Source organism: Anabrus simplex, chromosome 6 (assembly GCF_040414725.1).
Source record: "Anabrus simplex isolate iqAnaSimp1 chromosome 6, ASM4041472v1, whole genome shotgun sequence".
NCBI classification, from domain to species: Eukaryota; Metazoa; Arthropoda; class Insecta; order Orthoptera; family Tettigoniidae; genus Anabrus; species Anabrus simplex.
The window spans coordinates 6,655,062-6,681,647 of record NC_090270.1 but is presented as its reverse complement, the minus strand read 5'-3'; the positions used below and the strand labels follow the sequence as shown (position 1 = coordinate 6,681,647).

The 26,586-nt window shown below is 39.9% G+C and overlaps 1 protein-coding gene across 1 annotated transcript in view; it reads right to left on the bottom strand.

The window, feature by feature from the left end:
* Positions 1–26,586, bottom strand: part of LOC136875451 (ionotropic receptor 75a-like) — a 120,999-nt gene that overhangs the window by 64,737 nt on the left and 29,676 nt on the right. The window contains exons 2-3 of the mRNA XM_067149001.2: positions 13,684–13,835; positions 4,829–5,371 (exon numbers count right to left, since the gene is read on the bottom strand). Coding sequence (XP_067005102.2) covers positions 4,829–5,371; positions 13,684–13,835 — 695 coding nt within the window. The remainder of the gene's footprint in view (positions 1–4,828; positions 5,372–13,683; positions 13,836–26,586) is intronic.

Genomic DNA, 26,586 nt, shown 5'->3' with positions numbered 1-26,586 from the left:
CTGCTCAATAGACTGGAAGAACAGTTAGAAAGTACAATTGAAGACTACCAAGCAGGATTTAGGAAGGGAAGAGGATGCATAGAACAGATATTTATACTGAAACAACTGATAGAACATAGGGCCTTAAAGAACAAAAAGACGGTGGTAACCTTTGTAGATTTCACTAAGGCATATGACTCCATCGACAGACAAACCCTTGGAAGAATCCTGAAGAACAGAGGATTAGATGGCACTACACATGAACTCATAATGGAAATTCTATTAGACACAAAGGCAAGGGTGAGATTCAGAGGAGTACTCTCTGAAGAATTTGATATCAACACTGGTGTCAAACAAGGAAATGGATTATCACCAATGTTGTTCAACATAGCTCTGGATGAAGTCATCAGGCAGTGGAGAACAATGAATGAGACAATGGGAATACCAAAGACGCATGTTGGGGACAAAAAGGACAATAGGGCCGAAGTAGATTGTCTAGCCTTTGCGGACGACATAGCTATAGTAAGTGAGACAGAAGAAGATGCAAAGACACAACTCAACAACTTAAGCAATATAGCCGGAAGGGTAGGACTGAGGATTGCCTACAACAAGACAAAGACATTGAATACCACTGAGGATTGGACAACACCGGAAAGCACCGTGCAAAAGGTGGACAAATTCAAGTACCTAGGAGAATTTATAACAGGAAGGAATAGGAGCAATGAGGGAATAACAGAGGGGATAAAGAAGATGCGATTAGCCTTCTGTATGACCAGAGATATATACAATAAAAAGAATATATCTACAGACGCAAAGATTAGACATTACAAGGCAACGGTGAGAAATGCTCTATTATATGCTGCTGAGACAATAGCACTAGGAAGAAATGGTGCGGAACAACTAGAGAAAGAGGAGAGAAAAATATTGAGGAAAATACTACGCCCTAAGAGAGGAGGAGAGAGATGGATGAGGAGGCTCAGGGAAGAACTATACCAGAACATGAGGACAATCTCAGAAGAAATCAGACTGAAAAGAGCAAGGTTTGCGGAACATGTAATCAGGATGAATATGGATAGAATGACGAAAAGAGTATGGGAAACAACAGCGAGGACACGAGGAAAGACAGGAACCAAGTGGGTAGTTGAACTCAGGAAAGATTGGTCAGAATTGGGGATCAAGGTGGAAGAAAAGGAAAATTGGAGAAGCAAGTACATACCGACTAATATGCCAGAGATCAATGATAGGGATGGATACAGGAAAAGGATTGAGAGTCACCAGTGGAGTAGACAAGAGAAGAGGATACTGAATATCTCCGAAGAAGAGCGGGAGAGAAGAAGAGAAAGGATGAAGAGGTTCTGGGAGGAGAAGAAGAAAATACAATCCATGAAGGAGCTGTCCGTGGTCCTACAGAGGCCGTAACGCAAGAAGAAGAAATATTATGTTAATATTAAAAATCAGGGTACAGTTCTTAAAGTCTAAAGAGTCTCTGACATCCTTGTGTCAGGTTTAAATACCTTGTGCTGTAATGCCAACATTATGTCCGACGGTTGTACAAGGTAAATTCCAAAGTGCATTGTTGGGCCGCAAATATGTGGAAGATTGTTATGTTCAGTAGTATATGAGATTCTGTTCCTGTTTTATGCTCATCCTCAGTCCATTATTCTGCTTGTTGAGATATAAGTTGCTGTATTGATATCATAAAAATAAGTGTGAGTGCTTCCCTCTTCACACTTGTGTTCCATTAGATTAACTGATAGAGAGTGCCTATTGAAAGTGTTGTGAACAATCATGTGTGTGTTACTTACATGCGGACTTGATATGTCATTGAGCGTCAGGAGAGTGCTGCACACTGTCCCGTGTACGTCGTGCGGCTGTTGTAGCATTAAGATGGAGGGGAAGTGGGGAGGGGGAAGCAGCTTGTGGAAACAATAATAGAGTGTAACTTAAAAAATCACAGTAATCTAAGCGTCCTTGAAATAGATGAATTCATTAATTTACTTGAATTTGCCCTCAACAGTAATTACTTTAGATTCCATGATACCATCTATAAACAGCAAGGCCTCCCCATGGGTTCTCCAGCTTCAGGAATAATAGCTGAGAAATATAGACCACTTAGAGCACTCAGAAATTAGCAAAATTAACAATATATCATTTTGGTGTAGATTTGTAGATGATATGTTCGTTGTTTTAGACTGCAGATTTACAAACATAAACAACATACTTGAACAGTTAAACAAAATTGATCCACATATAAAATTTATGATGGAAACTGAAAATGATCACACTCTGAATTATCTTGACACATCTGTCACTAAAACTGATCACCACTTAACATACAAAATCTCTAGAAAACCTACGCAAGCTTCCAATACAAAGTACAATAAAAATAGATTGCATTCACCCTAACGCACACAAAAAGGCAGCATACTACAGTATGATATTCCCCTCTCTCAGGAAAAACTAGAGAAAGAACTAAATCTAATTCACGAAATAGCGAAGCAAAAGGGATACAATAGAAACATTCACAAAGTAAAACATCAACTGAAATCCAAACTAAGTAGAAAGAGCAAACCTAAGAAAGACTACACACTTTTTACTTGTAACAACACCCACATCCACCCCATAACTAATATTTTCAAAAGACACAATCTACGAATATCTTACAAAACCACGTAATAATACTTCCGTTTTACATGATACTAAATCTGTCAATGGCAACAATAAATAGAGCCACTCAGGTGTATACCACAGAAAATGCAATGATTGTGAAGCCAGCTACATCCGCCGCAAGTGTAGAAGTTTCTTTATTCACTACAACGAACATATCAATGCCATAAAATATAATAATTTTTCATCCATAGGACAACAATGTAGGATGCTAAAGGGTTTTATTGTGTCACCTATTCAATACATTATAATACATCTATAATGTATTGATTGATCTTCAATACGGATTAACAATTATATTTATAGGGCAACAAGTCGAGGATTACAAGCATAAGTTCACTAATATTGAGAATGATATGGATCAATATTGATCAATATAATGAGTGGAAGATTACTATATCAGTATGGACTACAACCTAAACGAAATAACATATAAAGTAAACATTCTTTTCAACACTGCCATTCCTATTCTAAAATACACATATCTAAAAAGAATCAGCAGATACAAATCCACAAACACCCCAACCCCTCCACAAGCTGCTTCCCCCTCCCCACTTCCCCTCCATCTTAATGCTACAACAGCCACACGACGTACACGGGACAGTGTGCAGCACTCTCCCGACGCTCAATGACATATCAAGTCCGCATGTAAGTAACACACACATGATTGTTCACAACACTTTCAATAGGCACTCTCTATCAGTTAATCTAATGGAACACAAGTGTGAAGAGGGAAGCACTCACACTTATTTTTATGATATCAATACAGCAACTTATATCTCAACAAGCAGAATAATGTATTGAGGATGAGCATAAAACAGGAACAGAATCTCATATACTACTGAACATAACAATCTTCCACATATTTGCGGCCCAACAATGCACTTTGGAATTTACCTTGTACAACTGTCGGACATAATGTTGGCATTACAGCACAAGATATTTAAACCTGACACAAGGATGTCAGAGACTCTTTAGACTTTGAGAACTGTACCCTGATTTTTAATATTAACATAACATTTTAATGGAATGTGTGGCTTTCACAGGACACAAAGACGTCAAAGCTTTTTTTTTTAACATTATAACATTATATTTTAATGGAATATGTGGCATTCGTGTTTAGTCTAAGTAATGTTTTACATTGTATATTTGTTATTGAATAAGCAGCTTCATCAGCAGCTGGCAATGACCTACTTAACAGGTTGAAACCGGTACTGTGTTTTAATGTGATTGATAGATTTTAGACACTTAATACTGTATAATAAAGAATTAATTAAGTGGAAAACTTTCATCCTTTATACTTGTGTGCTCAAAATATCAATATGGACAATGAAGCTCATAGATTATAGTAAAAACAAACTAGGAAACAAACGATCAGCATTTCTTGTGAGTTGTCGGTTGTCTCGTAAGCTGTACAGCCGCAGTGTTGCAGTGGGCTTGTCCATGATGACTACTGTGCCACCACACAGAGGCAAATTGCTGGTTCCTTCACAACTGAAAGAAATATCAAGACCGTTTTCTAATAAAAATCTGAATTTGAAGCTCAGACAAAGAATGTTGAAGAATGTTTTGTGTTCATCTCAAAAAGTGAGTGATGGTGGATTAATGAGAACCAAACTTGACAAAAACTTCTAACAATTATTATAACATGCAGGACTTATAGTAGGGGTAATCAGTACCAACTTCTGAAGATAAAAGTAAAAATAGAGAAGGTCGTAGAGGAGCTCTTTCCTATCCCACTGGGTTCAAATTCTACTGCTGGCAGCCCTGAAGATGGTTTTCTGTGGTTCCCCATTTTCACACCAGGCAAATACTGGGGCTGTACCTTAAATAAGGCCATGGCCACTTCCTACCCACTCATAGGCCTTTCCTATCCCACTGTTGCTGTAAGACCTATCTGTGTTGGTGTGACGTAAAAAAAGAAACCTTGTAGAAGCTCTTCCACCTTACAGAGACGAATATGCCAGATTGATAGAGCACATTCAATATGAAGAAAGGAGCTTGAATACATTCATATTATGTCTTTGTTCAAGTTACAATTAGAAAAACCCAGATCCTGAGTTAAAATGTGAGAGCCACATTTGTACAGCATAATTCTGTTGGAATGTTTTGTTGTTCATAAACCACAGATTCTACCACATTAACAAGTTTTTATGGTGTTTGTAAACTGTAGGATACTTACCACCATTGCTGCTTTAAGTAGCGTTTGGTTCAGATTACTTCTTCGAACTGACAGAGCCAAGTCTACTTTCCATCTTACTCCACTTTGCAACGTCCAGTCTCCGGTGTTTGTAAATATTGCGTGTTCTTGTGGCCCCTGCCTGTAAACTTCCACAAGTTGGTAATGCTCCTTCGAGGACTGAAAGACTAGGAGGACCTGGCTGTCCACAAACACATTAAGAGCTTGAAACACTTCCTTGTAGTGCTCCAGGATGCTGTTTTCTGTTTCATGTCGCAGAGAAATCAGCTGCTGAGAGCAGTTCTTTTCACAAGTAACTAGTTCATCTGAGGGGAACACTGTTCCTTCTTCCTGGCTCATCAGATCTGGGAGTGATGTAGTTACAGCTTCTTCCTCCATCCTGACAGTTGTCTGATGTAGAGAACTCTCATTCTCAGCTCTCGACGATGCAATCATGGTTCTCTCTGTTAGAGATGATCCAGTTTCCCGATGGTCTGCGAGCAAAAGCCAATGATTGGGAGCGGTGAATCCCTGCAGATTGCTTGCCTGAAACATGATGGACAGATACATATTTCATATGTGGTGAAGAGAAACAGGAGCACATAATTACAGGTCGGTGTTGGAAGTGGGAGCAAGAGAAAGACGAAGCAAGGACAATCTCCACTGAGCCTACACTTCCATGGATGAGTGTGAAAGCCTGTTGTTCTGATGAAGCTCGGATTGATGAGGAGAGAAGGCTCTCCTGTAGTTCTCGACAGTTGATTTATCTACAGCTTTTTAAACACAATCTTTCAAATGATCGTGGTCATATCCAGGATGAGGAAGAGAAAACAAATACCTTTCCAAATGGTTCATCAGCAACGGTGAGCTGCAAAACAAAGTCCAACTGTTCAGAAGAGACCTTATCCTCCACTTAAAACATGTGCATTTCCTAACCAGGGGCATACACAGAGGTAGGGGATTGGGGGGATAAATCCCATTAAAAGTCAAAATATTACAGTGAGCTTGATCTGGCATTTCACTTTCAGTTTGCATTATATTCTGCACTTGTTAATACATCACAGTTCACAGGTAATTCTCATACAATATTAGCAAAAGATGAAAAGGTTATAAGACTTCTGTGCACCCTTTTGATTTTAAAAGAAGGGGTTATACATTCACCTCTACCACCGCAGTTGAGTGAGAGGAAGTGTGGAGAAAGGGTACAGTTAAGCCAGAACTGGAATGATGAACAGCACAGGGCTGTGTGAACAATGGATAACACGAACAGGTAAAATATTTGTGATGTGACGAGTTCAGAACTTCAGACAGAGAGAGTCAGACGCCTTGTGAAAGTAAACTAGTGATGTTTGGTTCTGCAGAAAGACATAATAATTGTTGCCGAGGTAATGTGTCTTAATTAAATAACTGTGTTATTTGGAAATTATAATTTAGTGTTTCTGATTTCACAATATGCCCTGAGCATTATTTTAGAGAAGTCCTGGTAAGACCGCAACTAGAGCCCTCAAAACAATAATTTCTGCATACGCCCCTGTCTGTAATTTCAGCTGATAGCAACCAAACCACATTTGACGGTGTTACAACTGTGTCCTTTGACCCTGTGACTATTTTTCTGTGTTTTCATCATGTGCAACTTATTTCTTCTTCCCTCCCTATGAATGGAACTGATCATAGCGATTCTATGTTGTTCTTGAGAGCATTTTACGTTATCATTTTCTGTACCATGATTTGGGGTAACCACATAAATGGGATTGTAAATCTCTGCACATGGTTATGAGGGTATTTAGGGGTTGTAGTAAGGATGTAAAGGAGAGGCCATACATGTCTCTGGTAAGACCGCAACTAGAGTATGGTTCCAGTGTGTGGAACACGCACCAGGATTACTTGATTCAAAAATCAAAAGAAAAGCAGCTCGATTTGTTCTGGGTGATTTCCGACAAGAGAGTAGCGTTATGAAAATATTGCAAAGTTTGGGCTGGGAAGACTTGGGAGAAAGGAGATGAGCTGCTGGACTAAGTGGTATGTAATACCGATATAGTTGGTCTGTTATTGGACATTATAAATTTTCCAGATGGTATTATAAATTGGTATTATAACTTTAGTCATTTGGAACATATATTTCAGGTTCCCAATGGGAATCAACATCTTTGTCATAAGTGGTATGTTCTGAGCAGTCAGTGGAGAGATGGCGTGGAATGACATTAGTAGATGAATAAGTTTGAGTGGTGTCTTTAAAAGTAGGAAATATCACAATAAAGCTGGAATTCAAGAGGAAAAACTGGGGCAAATATTTGTTTATAGGAAAGGGAGTTAGGGATTGGAATAACTTACCAAGGGAGATGTTCAATAAATTTCCAATATCTTTGCAATCAATTAAGAAGAAACAACAGATAAGAAAACTTTTGTTTTCTCAACGATTCATTTGTTTCTATATTCATCCATGTTTTTTATCTCCTTGCAAGATTTGTATTGTTTAATGTAACACCTTGTGTAATATGAATGCCTACACACTGGCCTATTTTCCCATTTTTTGGCTGATGATGACGCCAACACAGCGTCGAAACTAGTCCCAAGTGCAAATACATGTTATAAATAAACTATAACATTTTTGTATTGAAAAGGTGGACCCTTTCTAGTTTTTCCTATCTTCCATTCTCAGTTCAATACGGACCAAAAATGAAACTCTTATGTTTAAATGGTGTGTTAGTCAGCGCCTCACTACGATACCGGTCACATAACAGGCAGTGTTAGGCGCATTCTAGTCTCGATAGCTTTGGCGTGACATTTTTTGCGCATTCCGTGCTGGTGTAATGTTTTAGTGAAATGTGAAATAATAATGGCTAATAGGCCTAGTGAATATGTTCTTTTGAGCTGGACTGAAGAAGAGGACGACGTATTTACTGATGGTGACAACCAAGGCTTTGCTAAGTGATGCACCTTCTGCATCAAGCTGATACGGAGCAATCCAACGATTCGGAAAGTGATATTGATACAGAACTAACTGTCACCCAAATCCTTCAGCCTATACCCTCCACATCTTCAATGCAGTCACCTGGGATTTTTGCATCCAAAAGAATGACAGTGCAGCCCTCAAGACAATGGAAAAACTTGAAACGTCCATCCGCTACAGCCATAACCCAGCCTTCTGGACTTCATTACATTGGAAAGGATAAATATACCAAATGGTGCGTACACAAACAAACAAATAAGAAAGTAAAACCTATAAGCCAAAATATAGTTAGTAAATTACCAGGTGTCAAAGGTAATGCAAAACATCGTAAAACAGTTGTAGATTGTTGGAAAGTTCTTTTTCTAATGAAACAATCAGTGACATTGTTTCATTCACAAATATCCTGCTTTCTGAAATGTCCAGTTCTTATGAAAATGGTGCAAAGGACTGTCCACAAACCAATGTTGATGAACTATTAGCCCTTCTTGGTGTTTCATATATGTTGGGTGCAATCATCTAAACACATCAGAAATGTGGGGAAACTAATGGTACAGCTCCCGAGTTTTTCAGAGGAGTCACGAGTAAAAAGAAGATTTCACCAGTTGTACAGAGCTATTTGATTTGATGACAAACGTACTCGAAATGCTCGTATGATAATTGACAACCTGATAGTTTTGTCACTAGTTGTATTTCAAGCTATACACTGGGGAATAGATAACTATTGATGAAAGGCTTGAAGGTTTCCGAGGAAGATGTCAGCATGTTAGGAACAAACCAGACAAATACGGAATTAAAATCTATACCTTCATTGATGCCAGGACCTTTTTTACTGTAAATACAGAAATTTATCCTGGTAAACAACCAGCTAGAAGCCCTTACGCTACAGTCAATTCTGCATCCGCTGTTGTGAAGAGACTAATTCAACCAATCGACAAGTCAGCAAGGAACATCACTATGGACAATTACTATACATCTGTTCCACTTGCCAATGACCTATTTACTCACCATGGAATGACAATAGCTGCCACAGTAAGAAAAAACAAACTTCAATTGCTACCAGACTTTTTGAATGTCAAGAACAGACCCGTTGGAAATAGCATGTTTGCATTCAGTAAAGAACTTAACAGTATGCTATTAGTTTCATACGTTCCCAAGAAAAATAAAAGTGTTCTTATACTGTCCACTTTACATAATGATGACACTATCGACTCAGTGACTGGGGATGTCAACAAGTCAGAGGTCATTACATTTTACAACTTTACGAAAGGAGGAGTTGATGTTGGTGACAGGAAAGAAAAAACGACAGCGTGAAGATGGTAAACAACAGATCGCCTTAAGCAGTCTTCTGTGGTCTTTTGGATCTGGCTACTGTCAATGCCCAGATTATTTATTTCTCTAATACAGGAGATTTGATTCCACAAATCTGGAAATTGTAAAGTGACATCTGTTGAGACGTGCTTCAGTTGATTTTCTGTCAATTGTCTCAGTAATTCCATCAAAAATATCCTTGGCCTAGAACTTCCTGTCAGAAATGTAACACCAGCAGCCCCAGGTAATTATTGTTAAAAGTTTTCACTTCTCCATTTTTTAAAAATCTAATTGAACACTTTGTAAAACTTGTTTATAATCATTACCAAAGAAAAACTAGGGTATTTATATTTTTTCAGACGTTCCTGGGTGGAAACCAAGACGTGCCTACTGCCCTGTCTGAAAAAACCGATGTATGTTAGCTTGCTGTGATGCGTGCAGACGCTCAATATGCAAAGAGCACATTGGACTAACAACAGTAGTATGCAGTGAACGTTTCTCGCAAGAAGTTGAAAGAAATGAGTGCACAGGACAATGATAGAAAATAATGAGGTTTACAATTCATGATAAAATTTGTTTTGTACTCTAATGTGTTTTTGTAATGCCAAGGATTTTAGTTCCTTTTCATAATATTTAGTCATAGTTATGTAGATTTATATAGATATAAAGGGCTAACATAAAACCAGTCTGATAAAACAAAATTATAATTATCTTCTAAAAGAATGAAAACAGTGTATTTAGGTAATAAACGATTGTGGATATATACAAATGTGTAAGTATACATACGAGGATTGGGGCAAAAGTCATGGCAACTATTTTTTTTCTTGAAGATATGTGAACGGATCACAAACGTATATGTGTCGTGTGGAAGTTCTGTAGGCACATTGTGTATGCAGAACAACAGATGGCTCTGTGATAGCAGGTAGGAGCGCACCGAGGGCTAGGAAATCAGTCATTTGGTGAGTATCATGTGAGATGGAAGTAATCCGTGTTGAGCAGCACGCTTACATCAAAATAGCCGTTCTCTGAGGGAGAAATGTGATGGAAGGTCACAGTAATGTCCTACCATACCGTACAGTAGCACAGCGGGTTAGAAAGTTTCAGCAATGATGTGTGTCAACCAGTGATGAGCAACATTTGGGGACAACGTGTCAGTGTGCGGACCGATGTGGCACATGCCGTCAGCGAGCAGCTCCTGGATGAAAACAGACGATGGATGCTACTGGAGTTAGAGAGGGTAAGTGGCATTGAGAAATGCACCATCCACAGGATATTGCATAATGAGCTGCAACTGCACAAATTCGCATCACGGTGGGTACCGCATGAACTGACGGAAGTTCAAAGATTGGTGCGCTATGCAATATGCTCCGACCACCTTGCACACTGGCAACAGGACGGCGATCAATTCTTGTCATGAATAATCACCATCGATGAATTTTGGGCCAGGGCATACAAACCACAACTGAAACATCAGTCCGTAGAGTGGCGACATACTGGATCACCAAGAAGGCAGAAGGTCCTTCAGAATCCTTCCCCAGTCAAATTGATGGTGATTGTCGCGTATGATGTCAGGGGTGTCCTTGTTTGCCACTTTGTTCCACATAGCAGAACAGTGACCGCACAGTACTACAGGGACTTCCTGATGCAACAGGTACGACGTGGTGTTTGGGAGAAACATCTGGATCTTGTGGACAGTGCAATAATCCTGCACGACAATGCAAAACCACATAAAGCAGAGTGTGTAGGGTACCTACTGCGACGTTGGGGATGGGAAGAATTGGAGCACCCACCGTACTCTCCCGACATTTCGCCCTGTGAATTTGATCTCATTCAAAAAATTAAGGAACCACTGCATGGTAGACGGTTTGCAACACGAGAGGACATTGCTAATGCTGTGCGCCAACAGGTGACCTGATCCACACATGGTGCGGCAAATGCTGAGGCAGATGGTATTCAGCGAGTCCCACATCGCTGGCAGAGTGTGGTGTCACTAGCAGGAGACTACTTTGAGGGTCTTTACGCCCAGGTTTGTCATGTCAACTTTATGCGTACTGTGTTGTCATTCTTTTGCACTGGGAAGGCCATATTGGCCTTATTCTAACATAATAAATTAGTGTGTTACAATATTTCAGTGCTATTCATTGTCCACACATGTAGTTAACACCTTGTCCTTTTGTCTGTATATGTCACATTTTCCAACCAGACTGGTATCTTCAAGAAAAAAAAAATAGTTGCCATGACTTTTGCCCCAGCCCTTGTATATATATATATATAATTATATATACCAAATAACCAAATACTGGTATAATTTATTCAAACTGCCAAGAAGAGCTTGTATAAGAACTAAAATCATATACCAACCTGATGTTAGGGAGCGCCTATACTCGCTATTGATGGCGGGTTAAAACTTTGGTGAACCTATGGGAGGTGTGATCCTGGGATCAACTGCCCCTTTTTGTAGTACGTTTGGCAGCTTTTGTGAACATCACAAACCGAGAGATGGTGCACAGAAGCAAGTGGTGCAACACCTCTTCATACTGATATAAGCATGTGGAGACATGAAATGACGTGAAATAAACACATTTGTTACATTTTGTTAATGTTCCCTTGTATTTCATGCTTCAGTACATTTTGTCCACACTTTTATCTGTGCTTTAAACAAATTAGATACAACATTTTGTTTCCTCCTCTTGAACAGATTTTACAAATTTTGTTTAATCAGAAGTCAACAATAATCAATAAATAAGTATTAAAATATAATTCATGCAAATTCATATCCCAGCAACAATGATCACCCTCAGCAAGAACGGCCAACCTGAAGCTGTGAAATCTAAGCAGTGATACTGCAACAGTTTAAGCGAAGTTCAGTTAGTACTGCCATCTATTGACTGTGTAACCTGTCTGACACCATTATTATTATTATTATTATTATTATTATTATTATTATTATTATTATTATTTATGAGATTTACATAACAAATGCCCAAATATAGTACTGATACCCATATTTTGATATTTTTTCTTTCCCCCTGTTTTTCATGTTACCTGCATCCATCAACATTTTCTCCCTCCCCCCTTGAAAAAGATCCATGGAGGTTTCACTGTGTTGGGAAATCCTTCCCACTGAGAGATTACTTGACGTTACACTTCAGCTATGGTTATGAACAACATGACGCACCACATCTGGCCAATAAATAGTTCTGTGATAAGACGGGAACAATTTTAATTCAGTCATGAACACTTTCAACACTAAACATAGTGAACTGAGACTTACACAACAGTGAAACATAGTGCATATCTGATTTTTGTATCACATGAAGGTAATTTAATTATGCTAGTCTTCTGAAAAACAATTTAAAGAATGTACCAGTACAGAAAAAACTTTAACATTCAACTTATACCAATAAGCCTGCTCAAACAATAAAAATGAATATTAATGTGGCTACTTAAGCAACAAATAAACACAATTACATTTTAAGAAAAACAAAATTTACGTATTTAGGAACAGTTTGTTTTGGTACTGTAGCCCTGAAAACATTGGGCTATGCACAATCATCTACTTTCTTTTAGCAGTACAGTTGAATCATCCGTCCGCAGCTCTTCGTCTATATGAAAAATAAGCCCAAATTTTTGGAGAGGTGAGGTATTTTTTATTGTTTGTATTTGGAGTAAAATAATGCACCTAGAAACTTGCATTTGAAAGTGATGTTTGTTTGTCCAAGCGTTGTCCTGTTTCTCTATGGAGTTGGGTATGAAGTGAGATGAATCTGTAATGGCAGGTTTTTAAGACCGGATGCCCTTCCTGACATCAACCTCATAAGAGGAGTTAATGAGATGAAATGAATCACGTGATTCTAGGGAGGGAAAGGGTGACACACAGCACCAAAGAGTCTGCTCAAGACTTAACGTCTCCATCTGATGGATGAACCACCATCAACAGCGTCATATGCTCTCACTCTATATGAACAATGTGCAGAGGTTTGGAATTTATTCCAGACTTTTGGTACGCAATCTAGTGATTGGAAAGTGTATACCACCACCTCCCCTACCCCACCGCCCAACATTCTGAAGGTGACTTGAACCGGCTAACCTCGGTGTCAGACTGTTTAGACATCAACGCCTTAACGATCGTGGCCACCAGGAGGGCCAATTTTGAAAGTGATGCAACAAATAAAAATTTTGCCCAAACTATCACTTGGTATGTGATCTGGTTCATAAGCAGCCTTCATCACTGTTATCTAAATTATTTCTGAACCCACTCCTCACGATAAGATATCCAAGATATCACTATCATTGAACCGGCGTGAGGACATGTTTGCATAGTAAAAAAGCTAACAGTGCATCAGATTTCGTGTGCTCAGTACCCGGCACATCGAGTGCTTTGGTAGAATCTACCCTCTTTGAACTTCCTGATAACTGTTGCATTCTAGTGGACACTAGATAAACTACTTCTCTCAAGGGACAAGAACTGTATGAGATACGTGCAGATACCTATAAACACACAAAAATCATGCCCGTATGACACGTGGGCGCTGTTCACAACCAGGAAAGCAGTTTGTCCATATTCTGTACGGGCATAGTGTTGAAAGTGTTAATTTACCTGCCGCAGAAGATCATCAGAATATTTGCAGCTCATATCCAGAAGAAACAGAGCAGGTTCAGGATTCTGGATGACTGTCAATGGCTCCCACTTGGTGAACACTGAGGCCGACACTCCATTTGTAGACAGCCCGTGGATAAGTTTGATGTTGTCTGGAACAGTAGTCAGGGGTCCTCTTGTAAGTAACAGTAAGAGTGCTCTTCTCCTTACCATATCACTCACTACTGATCTGCATTTAGGGCAGTTGCCCGGGTGGCAGATTCCGTATATGTTGTTTTCCTAGCCTTTTCTTCAATTATTGTAAATAAATTGGATACTTATTGAACATCTCCCTTTATAAGTTACTCCAATCCCTAACTCCCCTTCCTATAATTGAATATTTGCCACAATTTGTCCTCTTGAATTCCAACTTTATCTTCATGCTGTGACCTTTCCTATTTTTAAAGACACCACTAAAACGTATTCGTCTACTAATGTCATTCCATGCCATCTCTCCCCTGACAGCTCGGAACATACCACTTATTAAATGTTAAACAATTACTTTATTGAAACCCCCTATTCAATACTAGTTAAGTCTTTAGGACTATAACACTGTCATTATATTAAGTTTGAGTATGGTACATGTTTTGCCTGTCATTGCAGGCATCATCAACCATGAAATCCATCTCCGAGTCAGAGCTCTGAGTAGATGCTATACTAGGATTATTCATAATCTATATTTTTTATATAGCAATTGCACTGAAGTACAAGACATTAGGTCATATTAGAGTGATCAAGTGGTCCATGTTATAAAGTTCTAATAGGACGTCCAACTCATGTTCACGTCCAATGGAAATAATATTAACTGTCAACTCTCATAATGCCAGTAATGAGGACGGCTTGATACAAGTGGGTTTAAAACATCTGTACATTTTTACACTATTAGGAGATTAACTTGTACTAGCACTATTCTTAAAAACTATTTTTTACACAATTTACACTTATATATATATATATACGGTATATAAAACATATGGTACAATTTGGAAATGAATTGGTTGAATTTCTATGGCCTTATTGCACCCACTCAAAGCCTGAGTCCCAACCAGCACTGATCTCAGGTGGTGTTATGGTTCTAATCTAATGCAACTAATACCAATATAAATGGTCTGTTATTGGACATTATACATTTTCCAGCTCATTCCTGGTTGCCAGCGTTTCGCCCCTGTGTGCTGGACTGGGCTCATCAGTTGGTACCTAGCACACCTACCAAGACGCTGGCTAGTGCATACCATGGAGGCCATTGTTACTATGAGAGACTTTGTCTCATTACCAAAAATTGATGCCTGCTTGGCCACCAGATGATATAGATGTTGATTCCCATAGGGAATCTGAAATATTTGTTCCAAAAGAGTAAATTTATAATACCAATATAAATGGTCCATGCAGTATAGCAAAATTCAACGGCTTCAGTAGCCACTTCATAGCAAGTATATGGTAATCAATAAACATACCGGTAAATATCGTCCTAAAACAACACTTAAGAAAGAACTGCCTAAATACGAATCCTTTTTCACTTTCACTTTTAATAACGAAATTCGTAAGATCACTAATATTTTCAAGAGAAAAGGCGTAAAAACAGCATTCAAAACCAATAATAACAGTACACACATTCGACATAACATGTTACACATCAACAAGGTCAAGAGGTACGCAAAATCAGGTGTTTACAGGCTTAAATGTAACTCATGCACTAATATTTCTTATGTAGGGCAAACCGGAAGAAGTTTTTATATGAGATATTCCGAACATATCAATGCAGTCAAATATAATACATTTTCGGCTATCGGCCAACACATGGTCGATTATAATCTTGAATTCACGAATATTGAACAAGACATGGACATTCTTAAGATAGCTAACAAGGGCCCTCTGCTTAATATAATCGAGAATTTTTGTATACATCTGGACCAGTATTTTAATGCTAACAATAACCTAAACGAAATAACGAAAAAGTCCAATATTTTATTTGGACTTTATTTCCTTCTTTTTCATCATCAGGTTCTATTGGTTCCAACTTGGATTGGGAATTCTCCTCATACCAGAGGGAGAATCCATTATATTATCAGAAGTCGCATGGTTTTGCCTACATTTAATTTCAAACATTCTTAAGTTACCGTAATTAAAGGTCCTCCATCGATACAATCACCATCATTCCCCCACCCTTCGTCCCTGCATTAAGCCACTTCCCAACTTCCCGCCCCCGCCCCGCCCCTCGCACGCCACCCGCTCCACCGGGTTGTTCCTCCCTTCACCAGCTTTCCTCCTTCCCTATTCCTTGCCATTCTCGTTACTCTAGTTGCACTCTACCGGTCAAGTCGTTCACATTGCATGCAAGGTGAGTACTCATTCCTTTCCTTCTTCGTTTTTCGCCATTCCCTTCTTTAAAAATTTCATGTTAATTCTAATTTTTTCATCATCAGGTTCTATTGGTTCCAACTTGGATTGGGAATTCTCCTCATATCACAGGAAGAATCCATTATACACTGACTGACAGAGCAAATGCAACACCAAGAAGGAGTGGTTCGAAAGGGATGAAAGTTGGGGAAAAACAGAGACGGCACGGACGAATAATTGATCTTTATTTCAAACCGATATGCAGGTTACACAATGCGCACGGCATCGACTCAGTAGATTGTAGGACCACCGCGAGCGGCGATGTACGCAGAAACACGTCGAGGTACAGAGTCAATAAGAGTGCGGATGGTGTCCTGAGGGATGGTTCTCCATTCTCTGTCAACCATTTGCCACAGTTGGTCGTCCGTACGAGGCTGGGGCAGAGTTTGCAAACGGCGTCCAATGCGATCCCACACGTGTTCGATTGGTGAGAGATCCGGAGAGTACGCTGGCCACGGAAGCATCTGTACACCTCGTAGAGCCTGTTGGGAGATGCGAGCAGTGTGTGGGCGGGCATTATCCTGCTGAAACAGAGCGTTGGGCAGCCCCTGAAGGTACGGGAGTGCCACCGGCCGCAGCACATGCTGCACGTAGCGGTGGGCATTTAACGTGCCTTGAATACGCACTAGAGGTGAAGTGGAATCATACGCAATAGCGCCCCAAACAATGATGCCGCGTTGTCTAGCGGTAGGGCGCTCCACAGTTACTGCCGGATTTGACCTTTCTCCACGCCGACGCCACACTCGTCTGCGGTGACTATCACTGACAGAACAGAAGCGTGACTCATCGGAGAACACGACGTTCCGCCATTCCCTCATCCAAGTCGCTCTAGCCCGGCACCATGCCAGGCGTGCACGTCTATGCTGTGGAGTCAATGGTAGTCTTCTGAGCGGACGCCGGGAGTGCAGGCCTCCTTCAACCAATCGAGGGGAAATTGTTCTGGTCGATATTGGAACAGCCAGGGTGTCTTGCACATGCTGAAGAATGGCGGTTGACGTGGCGTGCGGGGCTGCCACCGCTTGGCGGCGGATGCGCCGATCCTCGCGTGCTGACGTCACTCGGGCTGCGCCTGGACCCCTCGCACGTGCCACATGTCTCTGCGCCAACCATCTTCGCCACAGGCGCTGCACCGTGGACACATCCCTATGGGTATCGGCTGCGATTTGACGAAGCGACCAACCTGCCCTTCTCAGCCCGATCACCATACCCCTCGTAAAGTCGTCTGTCTGCTGGAAATGCCTCCGTTGACGGCGGCCTGGCATTCTTAGCTATACACGTGTCCTGTGGCACACGACAACACGTTCTACAATGAGTGTCGGCTGAGAAATCACGGTACGAAGTGGGCCATTCGCCAACGCCGTGTCCCATTTATCGTTCGCTACGTGCGCAGCACAGCGGCGCATTTCACAACATGAGCATACCTCAGTGACGTCAGTCTACCCTGCAATTGGCATAAAGTTCTGACCACTCCTTCTTGGTGTTGCATTTGCTCTGTCAGTCAGTGTATTATAAGAAGTCGCATGGTTTTGCCTACATTTAATTTCTGTATCAGAAATATTGGACCTTAAGCAAGACAGACACCATCTGCGCCAATGTTCAACATTAATTTTTTTACCTGAGGATGCACTTGAAATATAGAACTCAATAGAAGCATCTGGACTTTGTATTCAGACCGGCATCTTATACCAGTACCTACTTTTAATGTGCAATTTTAGAGTATCCACTAAAAAAGGCAATATTTTAATCATCATTGTAGACAATCGTAGTGCTACTACTCTTACGGTCTAATTGTAACACATGTAAACCGAAACTTTGATTGTCATAGATCAGTACAACATAATTTTATCTACCAACATTTCATCCACTCCACCATTTCATATGCATATTACCGCACCATATATACAGTTCACTCTTTTAATTCTTATTTTCACAATGTAATTTTGTTTTAGGACATCGGCAAATCAAAAAAATGTATCTTATTTAGGCTGATGATGACCCACATAGCGTCTAAACTAGTCCCTTATTAACATATTGTAATGTATTTATAGACATTGCAATTATCGTACAGTATTGAGTAGGTGAAATAAACCTTGTAAAATTATATGTAATCTTGATTCAACACGGAAGCAATAATGAAATTCATAACCTTGAATATTAGCAATCTACATAATTACTTTGATATGGTACTCATCTCTGCCTGTTGTCTGATAAACCAGACGAGGAGCACATGGCCCGTCCAGTTTAGCACGCCATCCTGCTGGTCTCCATGTCAGCTAGTAGAGGTAATTCTTTACACTTTTCAATTTGACACATTTTAAATTGTAGACAAACAAATACAAATTAACACTTAGAAGATTTTACACTGTAATTATAACAAAGGAATTTTTATACTGCTGGCCTTTTATCTGGTCCACTTATTGTAAACATACATTCTTCGTTTCTTCCCGGCACTAAGGAACTCGTGATACATCGGTATCACCTTCAACGGCCCGGCGCGCCTTCGAGTTTCGAACCCGGCACTTCCGTGAATGTTCGCGTTTCTTCCGGCTTACGTTCGCTTGGCTGACCAAGTATCAGTTTGTAATCGACTGTTCACTGGCGAAATTATGCCAATCACCCGCGACCATTCTCGCGTAATATGCACTGTTCCCTAGATATATTATATCACTCCTACCCGTAGGTTTATATTTAATTAGTTCTGTAAATGTTTATACATTTCTAGTGATTGGTCAGTAGGCAACTACTTGTAACTTTCTCCGGTTTTCGAACTCCTGATAATGCTGAATGTTCAAGTGCGTAACGCGTACTACTGGATCACTGTGCTAACGAACGTAGTAACAGCTCTAACAACTTTTTCCAAGTGTCCACTCCGTCGCCCTGACCTGGTTTTTATGTGACTCTCATCCCCTCTCCGAGTTCACGACATGTCACCTTAGAGTGAGCATTTCCAACTTCCGCATTTGACTATATGCAGACCAGCCAGTGGCTTAAACTTGGGATCCACTGATGTGATTATATTATGATTCTAGCGTCTATGTCAAATCTCAACTCAATTCGATTCCTGGTAATTAATATAATTGTGAATTAGCTCCTGTATTCTAGGCGGGTAAATACGCGCTATTTGTGGCGTCCCTAGCCTTCAACCAATCATCGAATAGCGTAAATCAATCAATCAATCAATCAATCAATCAATCAATCAATCAATCAATCAATCAATCAATCAATCAATCAATCAATCAATCAATCAATCAATCAATCAATCAATCAATCAATACTGATCTGCATTTAGGGCAGTCGCCCAGGTGGCAGGTTCCCTATCTGTTGTTTTCCTAGCCTTTTCCTAAATGATTGCAAAGAAATTGGAAATTTATTGAACATCTCCCTTGGTAAGTTATTTCAATCAATAACTCCCCTTCCTATAAACGAAAATTTGCCCCAATTTGTCCTCTTGAATTCCAACTTTATCTTCATATTGTGATCTTTCCTACTTTTAAAGACACCATCCGAACTTATTCGTCTACTGATATCTTCCCACGCCATCTCTCCACTGACAGCTCGGAACGTACCACTTAGTCGAGCAGCTCGTCTCCTTTCTCCCAAGTCTTCTCAGCCCAAACTTTGCAACTTTGTTGTTACGGTACGCTACTCTTTTGTCGAAAATCACCCGGAACAAATCGACCTGCTTTTCTTTGGATTTTTTCTAGTTCTTGAATCAAGTAAGTAGCTCAAATACACTGAAACCATACTCTAGTTGGGGTCTTACCAGAGACTTATATGCCCTCTCCTTTACATCCTTACTACAACCCCTAAATACTCTCATAACCATGTGCAAAGATCTGTATCCTTTATTTACAATCATATTTATGTGATTACCCTAATGAAGATCTTTCCTTATGTTAAGACCCACATACTTACAATGATCCCCAAAGGGAACTTTCACCCCATCAACGCAGTAATTAAACTGAGAGGACATTTCCTATTTGTGAAACTCACAATCTGACTTTTAACCCCGTTTATCAACATACCATTGCTTACTGTCTATCCCACAACATTATCGAGGTCATTTTGCAGTTGCTCACAATCTTGTAACTTATTTATTACTCTGCACAGAATAACATCATCTGCAAACAGCCTGATCTCTGATTCCACTTCTTTACACATATCATTGGCAGAGGTAGTCGGATTTTTGAAGGGCGGAAAAAAGTCCATTCGACACTCCATGTCGTACGATGTCGGCATGTAAAAGATCTCTGGTGATACATTTGGTATTTACCCGACAAAATTAATTAAATCTCAGCCATAGACGCCCAAAAGAGATCCGGTTTACTCTGTCTGCCATCTAGCGGACCTAGAGTAAAACGGAACGTCGAAATTGACGAGCAGGCAGCCAGATGGCGTCAAATTGAAATGTCTGCACACGGTAGCTGAGGCCATACGATTATTATTATTATTATTATTATTATTATTATTATTATTATTATTATTATTGATATTGTACCGGGAAATGATTGTGGGGTTTGAGCATGGAAAGGATCTCAGGTAGTGTCCGGTGTTTTTTGGAGCAGGTACAGAAACGGATTGTATCGCAGGGAGAATAATAGATGGCAATTCTTTTTTCTATAAAATTTATTAATAATAGCCACATATATATCACCCTGCATTTGCAACTCAACTTGGAAGTTAATACTTGCCAAAATAAAAAAGAAAAGATTTATGTTATGATTTTCTTGACGTCTGTTCGCTTGAGAATTTCAAAAATAATTATTGTTCTTCTATAGATCATGAATAGCCTACAGTCTTTCTAATGTTAAATGCAAACATACACAAATATTGCTTAGCACCTTGGAAATTGTCAGTTCATCATTTAAGGTGCTGACCTACAGTCTTTCTAAATTTTGAAACACAAAATAAACACACACTTGTCATGGAAAGTTTGGTAAATTAAATATTTGAACTCTTGCAGTATGTCTTTCAGTTCGTTTAAATTGAAAAACATGAAACGAATAAAGCACTTCAATTAATTAATGACTTAGAAAGGAATTTACAGCAAAACATGAATTTTTAACTGACGATGAAATTATGAATTAACATCCACACGCAGCAATTGTAAGAACACTCTACTGAACAAAGTGCTTAGTACAAAAAGTCAGTCAGTTTTGATTACTCACTCAGATTACAAGAAGATCTGCTTACTAATGCTGGAGTTGAGCTGTACGGTGTCAGGAACATTCCGCGGAATGCGGACGAAGACTCGAACTCAGCACCGGCGATGTTCAGTGAAGATACCACGTCAATCTCCCTCGTCGACGTCCCTCGATGGGTACCACAACTGAAGAACCATGTAAATCCCTGGTTGGAAGCGACGTTTAATGTAGCAGGATCTCGTAGCACTTTTGACAAGATTTCCGTTGTTCTTGGAAGTAATGTCGGAACACGGAAAGTTCAATTGGCACCATTGAAAATATTACGGATGCTAATATCACACACCGTCGTAATGCACAGTTCTATTTTTACACTGATTTTACGGAGGTAAATTAACATTCACAGTCCATGGTGGAGAAAACACAGTTTTTATATACACAGTTCATAAGCACTTGAAAACGTGATCTATCACCGTCTCTGAACAAATATTATTAACAGATTAAGGCGGTTTTATGATTGTATTCACACCACACTGGTCCGTACTATTTAATATTATTAAAATGTCCTTAATGTTCACTGGATTTCTCACCGTAGTGACCGAAAGATCGAGAAAGTGCACAATGAAAATAGTTAATCTTTGCCCTGTTCTGGGACGAATATCGAGTAAATACAGTCTCGCACAGTTCACAGTAAGGGAAATATGTCTTAGAAGTGGTTTTAAATTACGATTTCAGTTTACCACACGCACTGATTTATGATATTAGCACAGTTTATAATTATGTGGAATTACTACAGTTCATGGTGTCGTATTTTAGTCAGTGAAATATTAGATACTTCAATTATTACTTCCTATTAGAGCTTCACCTTTATAATAAATTTGCAAGTATTATATCACGCCAATTCACCTTGAAAAACGTGTAGAATCTTACAGTCGTCGCGGCGCGGCGGAAACTTCACGGACGGTACAAAACAGCGTTTGAGTACGGCCACTATTATATCCTCGCGAATCGCGACGGAGCATACTTTCTACACACGCTGTGCACACATGACTATGTACAAGGGACTGCACTGGCTATGGCCTTGGCCCAGGGGCCTATATATACACGTCAGGCGGGCAGCGCTTGGAATCAGGTGATAAGGGACGAGTATTTCTTCCAAATTTTAAATTGTCATATCTCGGAAACCACTGGATGGATTGATTTCAAATTTGCAGGGTTTTGTTTCCAGAACATTAGCTATAATTCAGCATTAGTCTCGTGTTAATCGGCCCAGGCATTAAAAAGTTCATGAAAATAGCCGAGAAACTTCTGTAGGGGAAGTAAGCTGCATGCGGCGGTGACGTCACTTGACCTTGCTTGACTTGCGTTCTCGCTCGTGTCGTGCAGTAGGTACGAGAACATTCTCTCACACAGCTGTTCACGTATCGGAACTGAATTGTATGCTAGAAAATATAATTTGTAATTTATATGTGCCAGGGCCTATGCCTTCCTGGTACAATATATATAAGAAAACATAAAGGTCCAATAATACTGCCTTGACGAATTACTCTCTTAATTATTACAAGGTCAGATAAAGCTTCACCTACCCTAATTCTCTGAGTTCTATTTTCTAGAAACACAGCCACCCGTTCAGTCACTCATTGATTTCTAAGAATTATGACCGTCAATCTTCATTAATTAATAACTTTTCATATTTTGTTATGTTTCTAAATTTCTCCTGATCTCGAATCTATAATCAGTTATTCAGTTTTCCTTTATAAATTTAATCAGTGAAGTTACATTTGATAGCGCTTCCTATAATATGAGGTTGGCTTGATGTTTCTCCCCGGCGAATTTTACTATTGGTGCATAGCTAAGCGGGAGTGTGAAATTTCCACCGCCGTCTCGATCCTCCTATACCGCCTGCTCTATGTGAGGTATTTTTGCGACTACGACGTGGCAAATTTTCTCCGCCAGATGGCAGACAAAGACACACAATGTTCTTAACTACTTCAGACTACAGAACCCGATGCAATACAGCCATACGTTCATAAAAGCTCGTAAATTGCACCAGTAATAGGGTCTATTACCTGTATGAAGCGGCAGTTTGGCAGTAGTTGCCCCCCTTCACCTCACAATTTAAAAATTTTCTTGGAGGAAGGCTTGGAGTGATATACCGGACGGCTAACTTTTTGTGTTCTTCCCAACGCAATATCAGTTAATAGAGGTCTTACAAACTTCAATAAGATAATATCACTAACAGTTTGTAGATGTTCTTTGACGTCACACTTTAACAGAGCACATTCTGAAAGGGAAAAAGTAGCAAGTCCCGTATTACACTCGTAATTTTGAAGGACTTCCCCGACAGTAGGGGACAGAAGCTTCAACAATTTCCTGCAGGTGCTTAATTAGAGCAATAAAACAGGCGTCCCTCTGTCCTGATGCATAATCAGTTCCATTAGTGGTGTCGAAGCTCTAGGCAGTGAGATGTTGCTGAAGCAAATGTCACACTCCATCCTCTCTTCAACAACACGAACCAAGTACCCGCAAACTAGAGCTTGAGAACTGTTTCTAGATTGATTGGGACATTATCATTTGGACATTTGAGGTGCCCAAAAGAATGAGGACGTGATCTGGGAGAATAATTTCGTCACTTTCCCTCTCAGTGTAGTAGGTATTCACACTTTCAGTTGGTAAGATTTCGCTGCAAAATTCATGAACGTCACTTACATTGACAACTTTGCAATGAAGCATGAGTCCAGACTTCACAATCCGTTTGATAGCATATGCTGCTGTTCTTACATCAGTACTGTTATTGCTTCCTCCCCGCCCCCATTCTTACACAGCTGAAAAGAGCTTCACCGGGATCTCCAGAAAATCTTCTCGTGAGGACGTAGAAAAATCCATTCTGAATAAGGTGAACTGTACAGCCAAGAGTAGACGTTACAGTAAAAAGGAGTGTTTCACCTGTCTCCTTAGTAAATCCCTTCATCCAAACCAATTCCCGCAAACTCAAGGAAGACAACCAAACAGATCACACGCTTCGACAATGATAAACTTCGGCAAAGGGTCGAGGAGTTCCAGGAGAAGGCTAGACCAAATGACTTTGACTTTAACAACGCCAAAAGTCTCCTTGTTGAGGCCGCCAAAGACGTTGCAGAAATCAAGAGAAGCAAAAAGCATGCCTGGTGGAATAGTACCTGCGAATCAGTCCTCCAAGAAAGACTCAATGCGTGGAAACAGTACTACTCTACGAAATCAGAAAATGATTGGGAAACTTACAAAACCCAACGTGCCCAAGTAGCTAGGGTGTTCAGAACTAAGAAACGTAAATACGAAAATCTCTCATTGAAAAGATAGAACAAAACTTTCGGAAGAATGAAAGCAGAGAGTATTACAGAGCCTTCAAACGCAAACTCACTGGCTATAAACCACCATCTCTATGCTTTGAGCGAAAGCACGGCACACTGGCGACGTCAAATGAAGAAAATTGCAGCATTCTGGCAGATTATTTTAAGAATTTACTTAATTGCTCTAAACCGCAAAGCCCCATCGAGACCAAGGAACCCTTACTCAGGTATCCAGGTTACAGACCACCCGACAGAGATGAAATCAAGCGTCACATTGCTCGTATCAAAAATAACAAAGCGCCGGAGGAAGGCTCAGTAGTAGCAGAACTATGGAAATATGCCCCAGAGGAATCACTTGATATCTTGCAAAAGCAAATAGAAGAAATTTGGAACAAGGCGACCCTACCCGAAGATTGGAAAAATAGCTTTGATCCATCCATTACACAAAAAAGGCAGCATGAAGAACCATCAATAACTACAGAGGAATATCTTTGCTACCCGTGACTTACAAAATTCTATCACTTGACATCTTGGAGCGTTTGGAAGCACAAGTCGAACATCAAATAGGTGAATACCAAGGAGGGTTCAGAAAAGGTCGCTCAACAGCTGAACAGATCCAAAATCTCAAAACGATCATCAGATATTGTACACTAAGGTCCAAGCAGTATGTGTCTGTCTTTGTGGACTTTAAGAAAGCGTACGACTCCATTGACCGGGAAGTCCTGCTAAACATCTTAAATGAATTTGGAGTTGATTTGAAACTGCTGGCAGTAATTAGAGCCATACAAAATCCAAGGTGAAGTTCCACGGATGTCTCTCGCATTCCTTTGATATCAAAACAGGAGTCCGACAAGGTGATGGGCTATCCCCGATACTCTTCAACTGTGTTCTTGAAAAGATCATCAGAACCTGGCGGGGGAGATTACAGGAAACCAACTACAGTCCATTGAGAATAGGAACCAAATCCATGGGGATCGCAACAGACTGCTTAGCATTTGCCGATGATATTGCTGTTCTCTCAAACGACATAGAAACCGCTAGAGCTCAAGTTGAAATTTTAAAGGAAATTGCCGAACAAACTGGTTTGCAGATATCGTTTGAGAAAACAGAAGTAATGACTAACATCAAAGAGGCTCCACCAAAACTCCATACAAAATACGGGGACATCACCCGAGTAGACAAATTCAAATACCTGGGTGAGATCATCATGAAAAAGGGACTGGACAAAGAAGCACTTCAGGAGCGAGTACGCAAACTGGAAATAGCCTACCAAACATCCCGCACAATCTACAAAAAAAAAAATGCCTTTCCCAAGACACCAAGATACGTCACTATGAAACAGTTCTGAAGCCAGTAGTTCTATATGCAGCCGAAACCCTGTCTCTAAATTCCAACAAAGGACTCCTTGAAGAACTGGTGAAAAGAGAACGCAAAATTGTGAGAGGAATCTTGGGATCAAAGTACAGGAATGGAATCCACCAAAAGAGATCCAACAAGGAAGTCTACAGCAAAATAGAGAAAATTACCGACACAATCAGAAAAAGACGGGCACGATTTTACGGTCATCTGAAAAGAATGGACGGAAGAAAGTTAACTAAAGAAATCTTTCACTTTTTTGATTCAAACCCCAATTCCCTGGTTTAGAAATACCAAAGTAGACCTGCATATGCTACATATCTCAGCTGAAGACGCCCTTAACAGACATCTCTTCCGTAAGAAAATATTGACGAACGGGCTAAACCGAGACGAGCTACCGAAGAGAAGACACGGCGCCTCTTGGACGGAGGAGCGTAAGCAGGCCCACTCACAAAGAATGAGGGAAATTTGGGCCCTAAAGAAGGCCAAGTTCAGTGTCAAATGCAACAAGACTTAACGTGGTCCTTGGTGGCCCCAGGGAATTATATAATAATAATAATAATAATAATAATAATAATAATAATAATAATAATAATAATAATAATAATAATAATAATAATAATAATAATAATAATAATAAT